General features: G+C 52.3%; 1 protein-coding gene across 1 annotated transcript in view; it reads right to left on the reverse strand.

Moving 5' to 3' along the window:
* Positions 1–14711, reverse strand: part of LOC311141908 (extracellular matrix organizing protein FRAS1-like) — a gene marked incomplete at both ends in the record, with an annotated part of 243729 nt that overhangs the window by 160441 nt on the left and 68577 nt on the right. Inside the window, 2 exon segments of the mRNA XM_084177414.1 lie at positions 7215–7311; positions 14460–14567. Coding sequence (XP_084033540.1) covers positions 7215–7311; positions 14460–14567 — 205 coding nt within the window.

The following is a 14711-nucleotide window of genomic DNA, read 5'->3' on the forward strand; positions in this document are numbered from 1 at the left end:
AGAGGAGAGGAGAGGAGGGGGAGGGGAGGAGAGGAGGGGGAGGACGGAGTTAGAGGAGAGGGTGGTGAGAGAGGAGAGGAGGGGGAGGGAGTTAGTGGAGAGAAGGGGAAGTAGGATAAGAGGAAGGGGACAGAGTTAGAGGAGAGGAGAGGAGGGGGAGGAGAGAGAGGAGGAGGACGGAGTTGGAGGAGAGGGTGGTGAGAGAGGAGAGGAGGGGGAGGAGAGAGAGGAGGAGGACGGAGTTGGAGGAGAGGGTGGTGAGAGAGGAGAGGAGGGGGAGGAGAGAGAGGAGGGGGACGGAGTTAGAGGAGAGGAGGGGGACGGAGTTAGAGGAGAGAAGGGGGACGGAGTTAGAGGAGAGGAGGGGGACGGAGTTAGAGGAGAGGAGGGGGACGGAGTTAGAGGAGAGGAGAGGAGGGGGAGGAGAGAGAGGAGGAGGACGGAGTTGGAGGAGAGGGTGGTGAGAGAGGAGAGGAGGGGGAGGAGAGAGGATGAGGACGGAGTTGGAGGAGAGAGGAGGAGGACGGAGTTAGAGGAGAGAGGAGGGGGACGGAGTTAGAGGAGAGAAGGGGGACGGAGTTAGAGGAGAGGAGGAGGACGGAGTTAGAGGAGAGGAGGGGGACGGAGTTAGAGGAGAGGAGGGGGACGGAGTTAGAGGAGAGGAGGAGGACGGAGTTAGAGGAGAGGAGGGGGACGGAGTTAGAGGAGAGGAGGGGGACGGAGTTAGAGGAGAGGAGGGGGACGGAGTTAGAGGAGAGGAGGGGGAGGACGGAGTTAGAGGAGAGGAGGGGGACGGAGTTAGAGGAGAGGAGGGGGACGGAGTTAGAGGAGAGGAGGGGGACGGAGTTAGAGGAGAGGGTGGTGAGAGAGGAGAGGAGAGGAGGGGGAGGGGAGGAGAGGAGGGGGAGGACGGAGTTAGAGGAGAGGGTGGTGAGAGAGGAGAGGAGGGGGAGGGAGTTAGTGGAGAGAAGGGGAAGTAGGATAAGAGGAAGGGGACAGAGTTAGAGGAGAGGAGAGGAGGGGGAGGAGAGAGAGGAGGAGGACGGAGTTGGAGGAGAGGGTGGTGAGAGAGGAGAGGAAGGGGAGGAGAGAGAGGAGGAGGACGGAGTTGGAGGAGAGGGTGGTGAGAGAGGAGGGGGAGGAGAGAGAGGAGGGGGACGGAGTTAGAGGAGAGGAGGGGGACGGAGTTAGAGGAGAGAAGGGGGACGGAGTTAGAGGAGAGGAGGGGGACGGAGTTAGAGGAGAGGAGGGGGACGGAGTTAGAGGAGAGGAGGGGGACGGAGTTAGAGGAGAGGAGGGGGACGGAGTTAGAGGAGAGGAGAGGAGGGGGAGGAGAGAGAGGAGGAGGACGGAGTTGGAGGAGAGGGTGGTGAGAGAGGAGAGGAGGGGGAGGAGAGAGGAGGAGGACGGAGTTGGAGGAGAGAGGAGGAGGACGGAGTTAGAGGAGAGAGGAGGGGGACGGAGTTAGAGGAGAGAAGGGGGACGGAGTTAGAGGAGAGGAGGGGGACGGAGTTAGAGGAGAGGAGGGGGACGGAGTTAGAGGAGAGGAGGAGGACGGAGTTAGAGGAGAGGAGGGGGACGGAGTTAGAGGAGAGGAGGGGGACGGAGTTAGAGGAGAGGAGGGGGACGGAGTTAGAGGAGAGGAGGGGGAGGACGGAGTTAGAGGAGAGGAGGGGGACGGAGTTAGAGGAGAGGAGGGGGACGGAGTTAGAGGAGAGGAGGGGGACGGAGTTAGAGGAGAGGGTGGTGAGAGAGGAGAGGAGAGGAGGGGGAGGGGAGGAGAGGAGGGGGAGGACGGAGTTAGAGGAGAGGGTGGTGAGAGAGGAGAGGAGGGGGAGGGAGTTAGTGGAGAGAAGGGGAAGTAGGATAAGAGGAAGGGGACAGAGTTAGAGGAGAGGAGAGGAGGGGGAGGAGAGAGAGGAGGAGGACGGAGTTGGAGGAGAGGGTGGTGAGAGAGGAGAGGAAGGGGAGGAGAGAGAGGAGGAGGACGGAGTTGGAGGAGAGGGTGGTGAGAGAGGAGGGGGAGGAGAGAGAGGAGGGGGACGGAGTTAGAGGAGAGGAGGGGGACGGAGTTAGAGGAGAGAAGGGGGACGGAGTTAGAGGAGAGGAGGGGGACGGAGTTAGAGGAGAGGAGGGGGACGGAGTTAGAGGAGAGGAGGGGGACGGAGTTAGAGGAGAGGAGGGGGACGGAGTTAGAGGAGAGGAGAGGAGGGGGAGGAGAGAGAGGAGGAGGACGGAGTTGGAGGAGAGGGTGGTGAGAGAGGAGAGGAGGGGGAGGAGAGAGGAGGAGGACGGAGTTGGAGGAGAGAGGAGGAGGACGGAGTTAGAGGAGAGAGGAGGGGGACGGAGTTAGAGGAGAGAAGGGGGACGGAGTTAGAGGAGAGGAGGGGGACGGAGTTAGAGGAGAGGAGGAGGACGGAGTTAGAGGAGAGGAGGGGGACGGAGTTAGAGGAGAGGAGGGGGACGGAGTTAGAGGAGAGGAGGGGGACGGAGTTAGAGGAGAGGAGGGGGACGGAGTTAGAGGAGAGGATTAAAGAGAAGAGAGAGAGGAGGAGGACGGAGTTGGAGGAGAGAGGAGGAGGACGGAGTTAGAGGAGAGAAGGGGGACGGAGTTAGAGGAGAGAGGAGGAGGACGGAGTTAGAGGAGAGGGTGGTGAGAGAGGAGAGGAGAGGAGGGGGAGGGGAGGAGAGGAGGGGGAGGACGGAGTTAGAGGAGAGGGTGGTGAGAGAGGAGAGGAGGGGGAGGGAGTTAGTGGAGAGAAGGGGAAGTAGGATAAGAGGAAGGGGACAGAGTTAGAGGAGAGGAGAGGAGGGGGAGGAGAGAGAGGAGGAGGACGGAGTTGGAGGAGAGGGTGGTGAGAGAGGAGAGGAGAGGAGGGGGACGGAGTTAGAGGAGAGAAGGGGGACGGAGTTAGAGGAGAGGAGGGGGACGGAGTTAGAGGAGAGGAGGGGGAGGGGGAGGAGAGGAGGGGGAAGGAGTTAGAGGAGAGGAGGGGGAAGGAGAGGAGGGGGAGGAGAGGAGGGGGAAGGAGAGGAGGGGGAAGGAGTTAGAGGAGAGGAGGGGGAAGGAGTTAGAGGAGAGGAGGGGGAGGAGAGGAGGGGGAGGAGAGGAGGGGGAAGGAGTTAGAGGAGAGGAGGGGGAGGTGAGGAGAGGAGGGGGAAGGAGTTAGAGGAGAGGAGGGGGAAGGAGTTAGAGGAGAGGAGGGGGAGGAGAGGAGGGGGAGGAGAGGAGGGGGAAGGAGTTAGAGGAGAGGAGGGGGAGGAGAGGAGGGGGAAGGAGTTAGAGGAGAGGAGGGGGAGGAGAGGAGGGGGAAGGAGTTGGAGGAGAGGAGGGGGAGGAGAGGAGGGGGAAGGAGTTGGAGGAGAGGAGGGGGAGGAGAGGAGGGGGAAGGAGTTAGAGGAGAGGAGGGGGAGGACGGAGAGGAGGGGGAGGACGGAGTTAGAGGAGAGGGTGGTGAGAGAGGAGAGGAGAGGGTGGTGAGAGAGGAGAGGAGAGGAGGGGGAGGAGAGAGGAGGAGGACGGAGTTGGAGGAGAGGGTGGTTTGAGAGGAGAGGAGAGGAGTTGGAGGAGAGGAGGGGGAAGGAGTTAGAGGAGGGGGACGGAGTTAGAGGAGGGGGAGGGGGAGGAGAGGAGGGGGAGGACGGAGTTAGAGGAGAGGGTGGTGAGAGAGGAGAGGAGAGGAGGGGGAGGAGAGGAGGGGGAGGACGGAGTTAGAGGAGAGGGTGGTGAGAGAGGAGAGGAGGGGGAGGGAGTTAGTGGAGAGAAGGGGAAGTAGGATAAGAGGAAGGGGACAGAGTTAGAGGAGAGGAGAGGAGGGGGAGGAGAGAGAGGAGGAGGACGGAGTTGGAGGAGAGGGTGGTGAGAGAGGAGAGGAGGGGGAGGAGAGAGGAGGAGGACGGAGTTGGAGGAGAGAGGAGGAGGACGGAGTTAGAGGAGAGAAGGGGGACGGAGTTAGAGGAGAGAGGAGGAGGACGGAGTTAGAGGAGAGGGTGGTGAGAGAGGAGAGGAGAGGAGGGGGAGGGGAGGAGAGGAGGGGGAGGACGGAGTTAGAGGAGAGGGTGGTGAGAGAGGAGAGGAGGGGGAGGGAGTTAGTGGAGAGAAGGGGAAGTAGGATAAGAGGAAGGGGACAGAGTTAGAGGAGAGGAGAGGAGGGGGAGGAGAGAGAGGAGGAGGACGGAGTTGGAGGAGAGGGTGGTGAGAGAGGAGAGGAGGGGGAGGAGAGAGAGGAGGAGGACGGAGTTGGAGGAGAGGGTGGTGAGAGAGGAGAGGAGGGGGAGGAGAGAGAGGAGGGGGACGGAGTTAGAGGAGAGGAGGGGGACGGAGTTAGAGGAGAGAAGGGGGACGGAGTTAGAGGAGAGGAGGGGGACAGAGTTAGAGGAGAGGAGGGGGACGGAGTTAGAGGAGAGGAGAGGAGGGGGAGGAGAGAGAGGAGGAGGACGGAGTTGGAGGAGAGGGTGGTGAGAGAGGAGAGGAGGGGGAGGAGAGAGGATGAGGACGGAGTTGGAGGAGAGAGGAGGAGGACGGAGTTAGAGGAGAGAGGAGGGGGACGGAGTTAGAGGAGAGAAGGGGGACGGAGTTAGAGGAGAGAAGGGGGACGGAGTTAGAGGAGAGGAGGAGGACGGAGTTAGAGGAGAGGAGGGGGACGGAGTTAGAGGAGAGGAGGAGGACGGAGTTAGAGGAGAGGAGGGGGACGGAGTTAGAGGAGAGGAGGGGGACGGAGTTAGAGGAGAGGAGGGGGACGGAGTTAGAGGAGAGGAGGGGGACGGAGTTAGAGGAGAGGAGGGGGAGGACGGAGTTAGAGGAGAGGAGGGGGACGGAGTTAGAGGAGAGGAGGGGGACGGAGTTAGAGGAGAGGAGGGGGACGGAGTTAGAGGAGAGGGTGGTGAGAGAGGAGAGGAGAGGAGGGGGAGGGGAGGAGAGGAGGGGGAGGACGGAGTTAGAGGAGTGGGGGGTGAGAGAGGAGAGGAGGGGGAGGGAGTTAGTGGAGAGAAGGGGAAGTAGGATAAGAGGAAGGGGACAGAGTTAGAGGAGAGGAGAGGAGGGGGAGGAGAGAGAGGAGGAGGACGGAGTTGGAGGAGAGGGTGGTGAGAGAGGAGAGGAAGGGGAGGAGAGAGAGGAGGAGGACGGAGTTGGAGGAGAGGGTGGTGAGAGAGGAGGGGGAGGAGAGAGAGGAGGGGGACGGAGTTAGAGGAGAGGAGGGGGACGGAGTTAGAGGAGAGAAGGGGGACGGAGTTAGAGGAGAGGAGGGGGACGGAGTTAGAGGAGAGGAGGGGGACGGAGTTAGAGGAGAGGAGGGGGACGGAGTTAGAGGAGAGGAGGGGGACGGAGTTAGAGGAGAGGAGAGGAGGGGGAGGAGAGAGAGGAGGAGGACGGAGTTGGAGGAGAGGGTGGTGAGAGAGGAGGGGGAGGAGAGAGAGGAGGGGGACGGAGTTAGAGGAGAGGAGGGGGACGGAGTTAGAGGAGAGAAGGGGGACGGAGTTAGAGGAGAGGAGGGGGACGGAGTTAGAGGAGAGGAGGGGGACGGAGTTAGAGGAGAGGAGGGGGACGGAGTTAGAGGAGAGGAGGGGGACGGAGTTAGAGGAGAGGAGGGGGACGGAGTTAGAGGAGAGGAGGGGGACGGAGTTAGAGGAGAGGAGGGGGACGGAGTTAGAGGAGAGGATTAAAGAGAGGAGAGAGAGGAGGAGGACGGAGTTGGAGGAGAGAGGAGGAGGACGGAGTTAGAGGAGAGAAGGGGGACGGAGTTAGAGGAGAGAGGAGGAGGACGGAGTTAGAGGAGAGGGTGGTGAGAGAGGAGAGGAGAGGAGGGGGAGGGGAGGAGAGGAGGGGGAGGACGGAGTTGGAGGAGAGGGTGGTGAGAGAGGAGGGGGAGGAGAGAGAGGAGGGGGACGGAGTTAGAGGAGAGGAGGGGGACGGAGTTAGAGGAGAGAAGGGGGACGGAGTTAGAGGAGAGGAGGGGGACGGAGTTAGAGGAGAGGAGGGGGACGGAGTTAGAGGAGAGGAGGGGGACGGAGTTAGAGGAGAGGAGGGGGACGGAGTTAGAGGAGAGGAGAGGAGGGGGAGGAGAGAGAGGAGGAGGACGGAGTTGGAGGAGAGGGTGGTGAGAGAGGAGAGGAGGGGGAGGAGAGAGGAGGAGGACGGAGTTGGAGGAGAGAGGAGGAGGACGGAGTTAGAGGAGAGAGGAGGGGGACGGAGTTAGAGGAGAGAAGGGGGACGGAGTTAGAGGAGAGGAGGGGGACGGAGTTAGAGGAGAGGAGGAGGACGGAGTTAGAGGAGAGGAGGGGGACGGAGTTAGAGGAGAGGAGGGGGACGGAGTTAGAGGAGAGGAGGGGGACGGAGTTAGAGGAGAGGAGGGGGACGGAGTTAGAGGAGAGGATTAAAGAGAGGAGAGAGAGGAGGAGGACGGAGTTGGAGGAGAGAGGAGGAGGACGGAGTTAGAGGAGAGAAGGGGGACGGAGTTAGAGGAGAGAGGAGGAGGACGGAGTTAGAGGAGAGGGTGGTGAGAGAGGAGAGGAGAGGAGGGGGAGGGGAGGAGAGGAGGGGGAGGACGGAGTTAGAGGAGAGGGTGGTGAGAGAGGAGAGGAGGGGGAGGGAGTTAGTGGAGAGAAGGGGAAGTAGGATAAGAGGAAGGGGACAGAGTTAGAGGAGAGGAGAGGAGGGGGAGGAGAGAGAGGAGGAGGACGGAGTTGGAGGAGAGGGTGGTGAGAGAGGAGAGGAGAGGAGGGGGACGGAGTTAGAGGAGAGAAGGGGGACGGAGTTAGAGGAGAGGAGGGGGACGGAGTTAGAGGAGAGGAGGGGGACGGAGTTAGAGGAGAGGAGGGGGACGGAGTTAGAGGAGAGGAGGGGGACGGAGTTAGAGGAGAGGAGAGGAGGGGGAGGAGAGAGAGGAGGAGGACGGAGTTGGAGGAGAGGGTGGTGAGAGAGGAGAGGAGGGGGAGGAGAGAGGAGGAGGACGGAGTTGGAGGAGAGAGGAGGAGGACGGAGTTAGAGGAGAGAAGGGGGACGGAGTTAGAGGAGAGAAGGGGGACGGAGTTAGAGGAGAGGAGGGGGACGGAGTTAGAGGAGAGGAGGGGGACGGAGTTAGAGGAGAGGAGGGGGACGGAGTTAGAGGAGAGGAGTGGGACGGAGTTAGAGGAGAGGATTAAAGAGAGGAGGGTGACAGAGTAGAGACGGCAGATATTTTCTCTGGTCTTCCACAGCGGTCAGTGTCATTTACTGACCCCATAAACAGCTTCTTCATGCTGACAAGAGCCCTGGGAGGAGGGCAGACATTCTGGACAACACTGGTTGGGAGGGATCCTCAACCGCTCTCCCTGAGGAGAGAGACAGAGAGAAAACAGTATTAGTGAGTCTGTTAATGCAGAATGAAAGAGGAAGTGTGAACAGCCATACTAATAAAACTAACACACATTTACTCGTCTTTTCTTACTGACTTTGCTGATAGCTGCTTTATTGAGAAGAAGTTGTACTTACTATGACTGAGATATGTGGTTGTCTTACTTGCAGTAGCTGCTGTATTTTGAGATGACCCCCCTAACTATAAATCACCCTAGATAAGAGTGTCTGCTAAACAAATCAAATGTCTGATGTAGCTGTTGTAGAGAAAGGCCAGCCTGCACATAGTATGCTGCTCTTCCATCTGCAACACGTCACACAGCATCCAGCCACACCATCCATCTACACCATCCAGCCACACCATCCATCCATACCATCCAGCCACACCATCCATCTACACCATCCAGCCACACCATCCATATATACCATCCAGCCACACCATCCATCTATACCATCCAGCCACACCATCCATCTACACCATCCAGCCACACCATCCATCTATACCATCCAGCCACACCATCCATCCACACCATCCATCCACACCATCCAGCCACACCATCCATCTACACCATCCAGCCACACCATCCATCCATACCATCCAGCCACACCATCCATCTACACCATCCAGCCACACCATCCATCTATACCATCCAGCCACACCATCCATCTATACCATCCAGCCACACCATCCATCTATACCATCCAGCCACACCATCCATCCATACCATCTATACCATCCAGCCACACCATCCATCCATACCATCTATACCATCCAGCCACACCATCCATCCATACCATCTATACCATCCAGCCACACCATCCATCCATACCATCTATACCATCCAGCCACACCATCCATCCATACCATCTATACCATCTATACCATCCATACCATCTATACCATCCACACCATCTATACCATCCACACCATCTATACCATCCACACCATCTATACCATCTATACCATCCACACCATCTATACCATCTATACCATCTATACCATTCACCCCATCTATACCATCTATACCATCTATACCATCCACACCATCTATACCATCTATACCATCCACCCCATCTATACCATCTATACCATCTATACCATCCACACCATCTATACCATCTACACCATCTATACCATCCACCCCATCTATACCATCTATACCATCTATACCATCCACACCATCTATACCATCCACATCATCTATACCATCTATACCATCTATACCATCCACACCATCTATACCATCCACACCATCTATACCATCTATACCATCCACACCATCTATACCATCCACCCCATCTATACCATCGACACCATCTATACCATCCACACCATCTATACCATCTATACCATCTATACCATCCACACCATCTATACCATCTATACCATCCACACCATCCACCCCATCTATACCATCCACCCCATCTATACCATCCACCCCATCTATACCATCCACACCATCTATACCATCTATACCATCCACACCATCTATACCATCTATACCATCTATACCATCCACACCATCTATACCATCTATACCATCCACACCATCCACCCCATCTATACCATCCACACCATCTATACCATCCACCCCATCTATACCATCCACACCATCTATACCATCCACACCATCTATACCATCTATACCATCTATACCATCCACACCATCTATACCATCTATACCACCTATACCATCTATACCATCCACCCCATCTATACCATCCACCCCATCTATACCATCCATACCATCTATACCATCCACACCATCTATACCATCTATACCATCTATACCATCCACACCATCCACCCCATCTATACCATCCACCCCATCTATACCATCCACCCCATCTATACCATCCACACCATCTATACCATCTATACCATCCATACCATCTATACCATCTACACCATCTATACCATCCACCCCATCTATACCATCCACACCATCTATACCATCTATACCATCTATACCATCCACACCATCTATACCATCTATACCATCCACACCATCTATACCATCCACACCATCTATACCATCTATACCATCCATACCATCTATACCATCTACACCATCTATACCATCCACCCCATCTATACCATCCACACCATCTATACCATCTATACCATCTATACCATCCACACCATCTATACCATCTATACCATCCACACCATCTATACCATCTATACCATCTATACCATCTATACCATCCACACCATCTATACCATCCACACCATCTATACCATCCACACCATCTATACCATCCACACCATCTATACCATCCACCCCATCTATACCATCTATACCATCTATACCATCCACACCATCTATACCATCTATACCATCTATACCATCCACACCATCTATACCATCCACACCATCTATACCATCCACACCATCTATACCATCCACCCCATCAATACCATCTATACCATCTATACCATCCACACCATCTATACCATCTATACCATCTATACCATCCACACCATCTATACCATCCACACCATCTATATCATCCACACCATCTATACTGTAAATGGATTTTTATTTGGATTTCATGTAATGGACATACACAAAATAGTCTGAATTTGTGAAGTGAAATTCTAAAAAATAAATAACGAAAAAGTGGTGCTTGCATACGTATTCACCCCCTTTGCTATGAAGCCCCTAAATAAGATCTGGTGCAACCAATTACCTTAAGAAGTTACATAATTAGTTAAATAAAGTCCACCTGTGTGCAATCTAAGTGTCACATGATCTCAGTATATATACACCTGTTCTGAAAGGCCCCAGAGTCTGCAACACCACTAAGCAAGGGGCACCACCAAGCAAGCGACACCATGAAGACCAAGGAGCTCTCCCAGGGTTGGGTTATAAAAAATATCAGAAACTTTGAACATCCCACGGAGCACCATTAAATCCATTATTAAAAAATTGAAAGAATATGGCATCACAACAAACCTGCCAAGAGAAGGCCGCCCAACAAAACTCACAGACCAGACTAGGAGGGCATTAATCAGAGAGGCAACAAAAAAAATACCAAAGATAACCCTGAAGGAGCTGCAAAGCTCCACAGCGGAGATTGGAGTATCTGTCCATAGGACCACTTTAAGCCGTACACCCCACAGAGCTGGGCTTTACTGAAGAGTGGCCAGAAAAAAGCCATTGCTTAAAGAAAAAAAAAAAAAAGCACGTTTGGTGTTCGCCAAAAGGCATGTGGGAGACTCCCCAAACATATGGAAGAACGTACTCTGGTCAGATGAGACTAAAAGTGAGCTTTTTGGCCATCAAGGAAAACGCTATGTCTGGCGCAAACCCAACACCTCTCATCACCCCGAGAACACCTTCCCCACAGTGAAGCATGGTGGTGGCAGCATTATGCTGTGGGGATGTTTTTCATTGGCAGGGACTGGGAAACTGGTCAGAATTGAAGGAATGATGGATGGTGTTAAATACAGGGAATATTTTGAGGGAAACCTGTTTCAGTCTTCCAGAGATTTGAGACTGAGACGGAGAAAATCCACACCATCTATACCATCCACACCATCTATATCATCCACACCATCTATACCATCTATACCATCTATACCATCCACCCCATCTATACCATCCACCCCATCTATACCATCTATACCATCCACACCATCTATACCATCCACACCATCTATATCATCCACACCATCTATACCATCTATACCATCTATACCATCCACCCCATCTATACCATCCACACCATCTATACCATCTATACCATCCACACCATCTATACCATCTATACCATCTATACCATCTATACCATCCACACCATCTATACCATCCACACCATCTATACCATCCACACCATCTATACCATCCACACCATCTATACCATTCACACCATCTATACCATCTATACCATCTATACCATCCACACCATCTATACCATCTATACCATCTATACCATCCACACCATCTATACCATCTATACCATCTATACCATCCACACCATCTATACCATCTATACCATCCACACCATCTATACCATCCACACCATCTATACCATCTATACCATCCACCCCATCTATACCATCTATACCATCTATACCATCTATACCATTCACACCATCTATACCATCTATACCATCTATACCATCCACACCATCTATACCATCCACTCCATCTATACCATCTATACCATCCACACCATCTATACCATCCACCCCATCTATACCATCTATACCATCCACACCAACTATACCATCTATACCATCTATACCATCCACACCATCCACACCATCTATACCATCTATACCATCTATACCATCCACACCATCTATACCATCCACACCATCTATACCATCTATACCATCTACACCATCTATACCATCTATACCATCTATACCATCCACACCATCTATACCATCTATACCATCCACACCATCCATACCATCTATACCATCCATACCATCTATACCATCTATACCATCTATACCATCCACACCATCCACACCATCTATACCATCCACACCATCTATACCATCCACACCATCTATACCATCTACACCATCTATACCATCTATACCATCTATACCATCTATACCATCCACACCATCCATACCATCTATACCATCCACACCATCTATACCATCTATACCATCCACCCCATCTATACCATCTATACCATCTATACCATCTATACCATCCACACCATCTATACCATCTATACCATCCACACCATCTATACCATCCACACCATCCACACCATCTATACCATCTATACCATCTATACCATCCACACCATCTATACCATATATACCATCCACACCATCCACACCATCCACACCATCTATACCATCTATACCATCCACACCATCTATACCATCTATACCATCTATACCACATGTGTCAAACTCATTCCACGGAGGGCCTAGTGGCTGCGGGTTTTCACTCCTCCCTTGTCCTTGATTGGTGAATTAAGGTCACTAATTAGTAAGGAACTCCCCACACATGGTTGTCTAGGGCTTAATTGAAAGGAAAAACCAAAAACCTGCAGACACTAGGCCCTCCATGGAATGAGTTTGACACCCCTGATCTATACCATCCACACCATCTATACCATCTATACCATCCACACCATCTATACCATCTATACCATCGACACCATCTATACCATCCACACCATCTATACCATCTATACCATCTATACCATCCACCCCATCTATACCATCTATACCATCTATACCATCCACCCCATCTATACCATCTATACCATCCACACCATCTATACCATCTATACCATCCACACCATCTATACCATCTATACCATCTACACCATCTATACCATCTATACCATCTATACCATCTATACCATCCACACCATCTATACCATCTATACCATCCACACCATCCATACCATCTATACCATCCATACCATCTATACCATCTATACCATCTATACCATCCACACCATCCACACCATCTATACCATCCACACCATCTATACCATCCACACCATCTATACCATCTACACCATCTATACCATCTATACCATCTATACCATCTATACCATCTATACCATCCACACCATCCATACCATCTATACCATCCACACCATCTATACCATCTATACCATCCACCCCATCTATACCATCTATACCATCTATACCATCTATACCATCCACACCATCTATACCATCTATACCATCCACACCATCTATACCATCCACACCATCCACACCATCTATACCATCTATACCATCTATACCATCCACACCATCTATACCATATATACCATCCACACCATCCACACCATCCACACCATCTATACCATCTATACCATCCACACCATCTATACCATCTATACCATCTATACCATCCACACCATCTATACCATCTATACCATCCACACCATCTATACCATCTATACCATCCACACCATCTATACCATCTATACCATCGACACCATCTATACCATCCACACCATCTATACCATCTATACCATCTATACCATCCACCCCATCTATACCATCTATACCATCTATACCATCCACCCCATCTATACCATCTATACCATCTATACCATCCACACCATCTATACCATCCACACCCTCTATACCATCCACACCATCTATACCATCTATACCATCTATACCATCCACACCATCTATACCATCTATACCATCTATACCATCCACCCCATCTATACCATCTATACCATCTATACCATCTATACCATCCACACCATTGGTGCCCAGGATGTTGATCGCGGTCGACAGGTCGATCGCAAACTTCTTTCTAGTAGACCGCATAAAAGTTTTCCAAATGTATGCACTAAAAATATATATTTTGGCAATTCACAGCGTTACAACCACACCATTATCTCTTTTGTTTTCTTATTCTAACCCTCCAGTGATATATATAATAGGAGGAGAGGAGAGAGGACGAAAGGAGAGGAGAGAAGAGGAGAGGAGAGAGGAGGGAGGAGGAAGAGAGAAGAGAGAAGAGAGGAGGAGGAGCGGAGAGAGGACGAAAGGAGAGGAGAGAAGAGGAGAGGAGAGAGGAGGGAGAAGGAAGAGAGGAGAGAAGAGGAGAGGAGAGAGGAGAGATGAGGAGAGGAGAGGAGAGAAGAGGAAAGGAGAGAGGAGGGAGGAGGAAGAGAGGAGAGAGGAGGGAGGAGAAAGAGAGGAGAGAGGAGGAGACCGAGAGGAGGAGGAGAGTAGAGAGGAGAGAGGAGAGAGGAGGAAGAGAGGAGAGAGGAGAGAGGAGGAGAGAGGAGGAGAGGAGTGGAGCGAGGAGGACATATGGTTGGGTGAGCTTGATCGCTAATTTAATTAGTATTAGACTGCCTGTCAGTGGAGAATAATTAATTAGGCATTGATAGTGGTCTCAGGGGAGAGGGGAGGTTGGATGGGATGCCTCAGGGGAGAGAGGAGGTTGGATGGGATACCCTAACAGTGTTGTTGGCTTGATGTCTAGATTACTTCATCAAAGCAGGAGAACCGAGACGGGGAGGAAGGAGGAACGGGGAACGCAAGTGTTTACAAGACACCCAGCTATTCAATTGTTAATTAATTCCTTCATTCCTTTGTTCTTTCATTCAGTCAGTCAGTCAGTCATCCATCCCTCCATCCATCCATGTGTTATCTTACCCTCTGGTAGTCGCAGTGTGGGTTGAGGCAGGCAGCAGGTTGACAGATGGTGATGTCACTGAAGCATTGACACTCCTGACACGAGTCTGGTCTCCACAAGGTGTTGTTCTGTAGACACAAATAACAAGTTCCTGAGTTCAAGTTCCAGCTGAAAAGTTATGGTCATATTCCTGTGTAAAAGCAACTATTCCAAGCAAGACAGTTAAAAACATACAGCAGCAGTTAGTTAAATAAACAGCAGGTCTTGGGTTG

The sequence above is a fragment of the Coregonus lavaretus genome, assembly GCF_964263955.1.
Source record: "Coregonus lavaretus genome assembly, chromosome: 14".
NCBI classification, from domain to species: Eukaryota; Metazoa; Chordata; class Actinopteri; order Salmoniformes; family Salmonidae; genus Coregonus; species Coregonus lavaretus.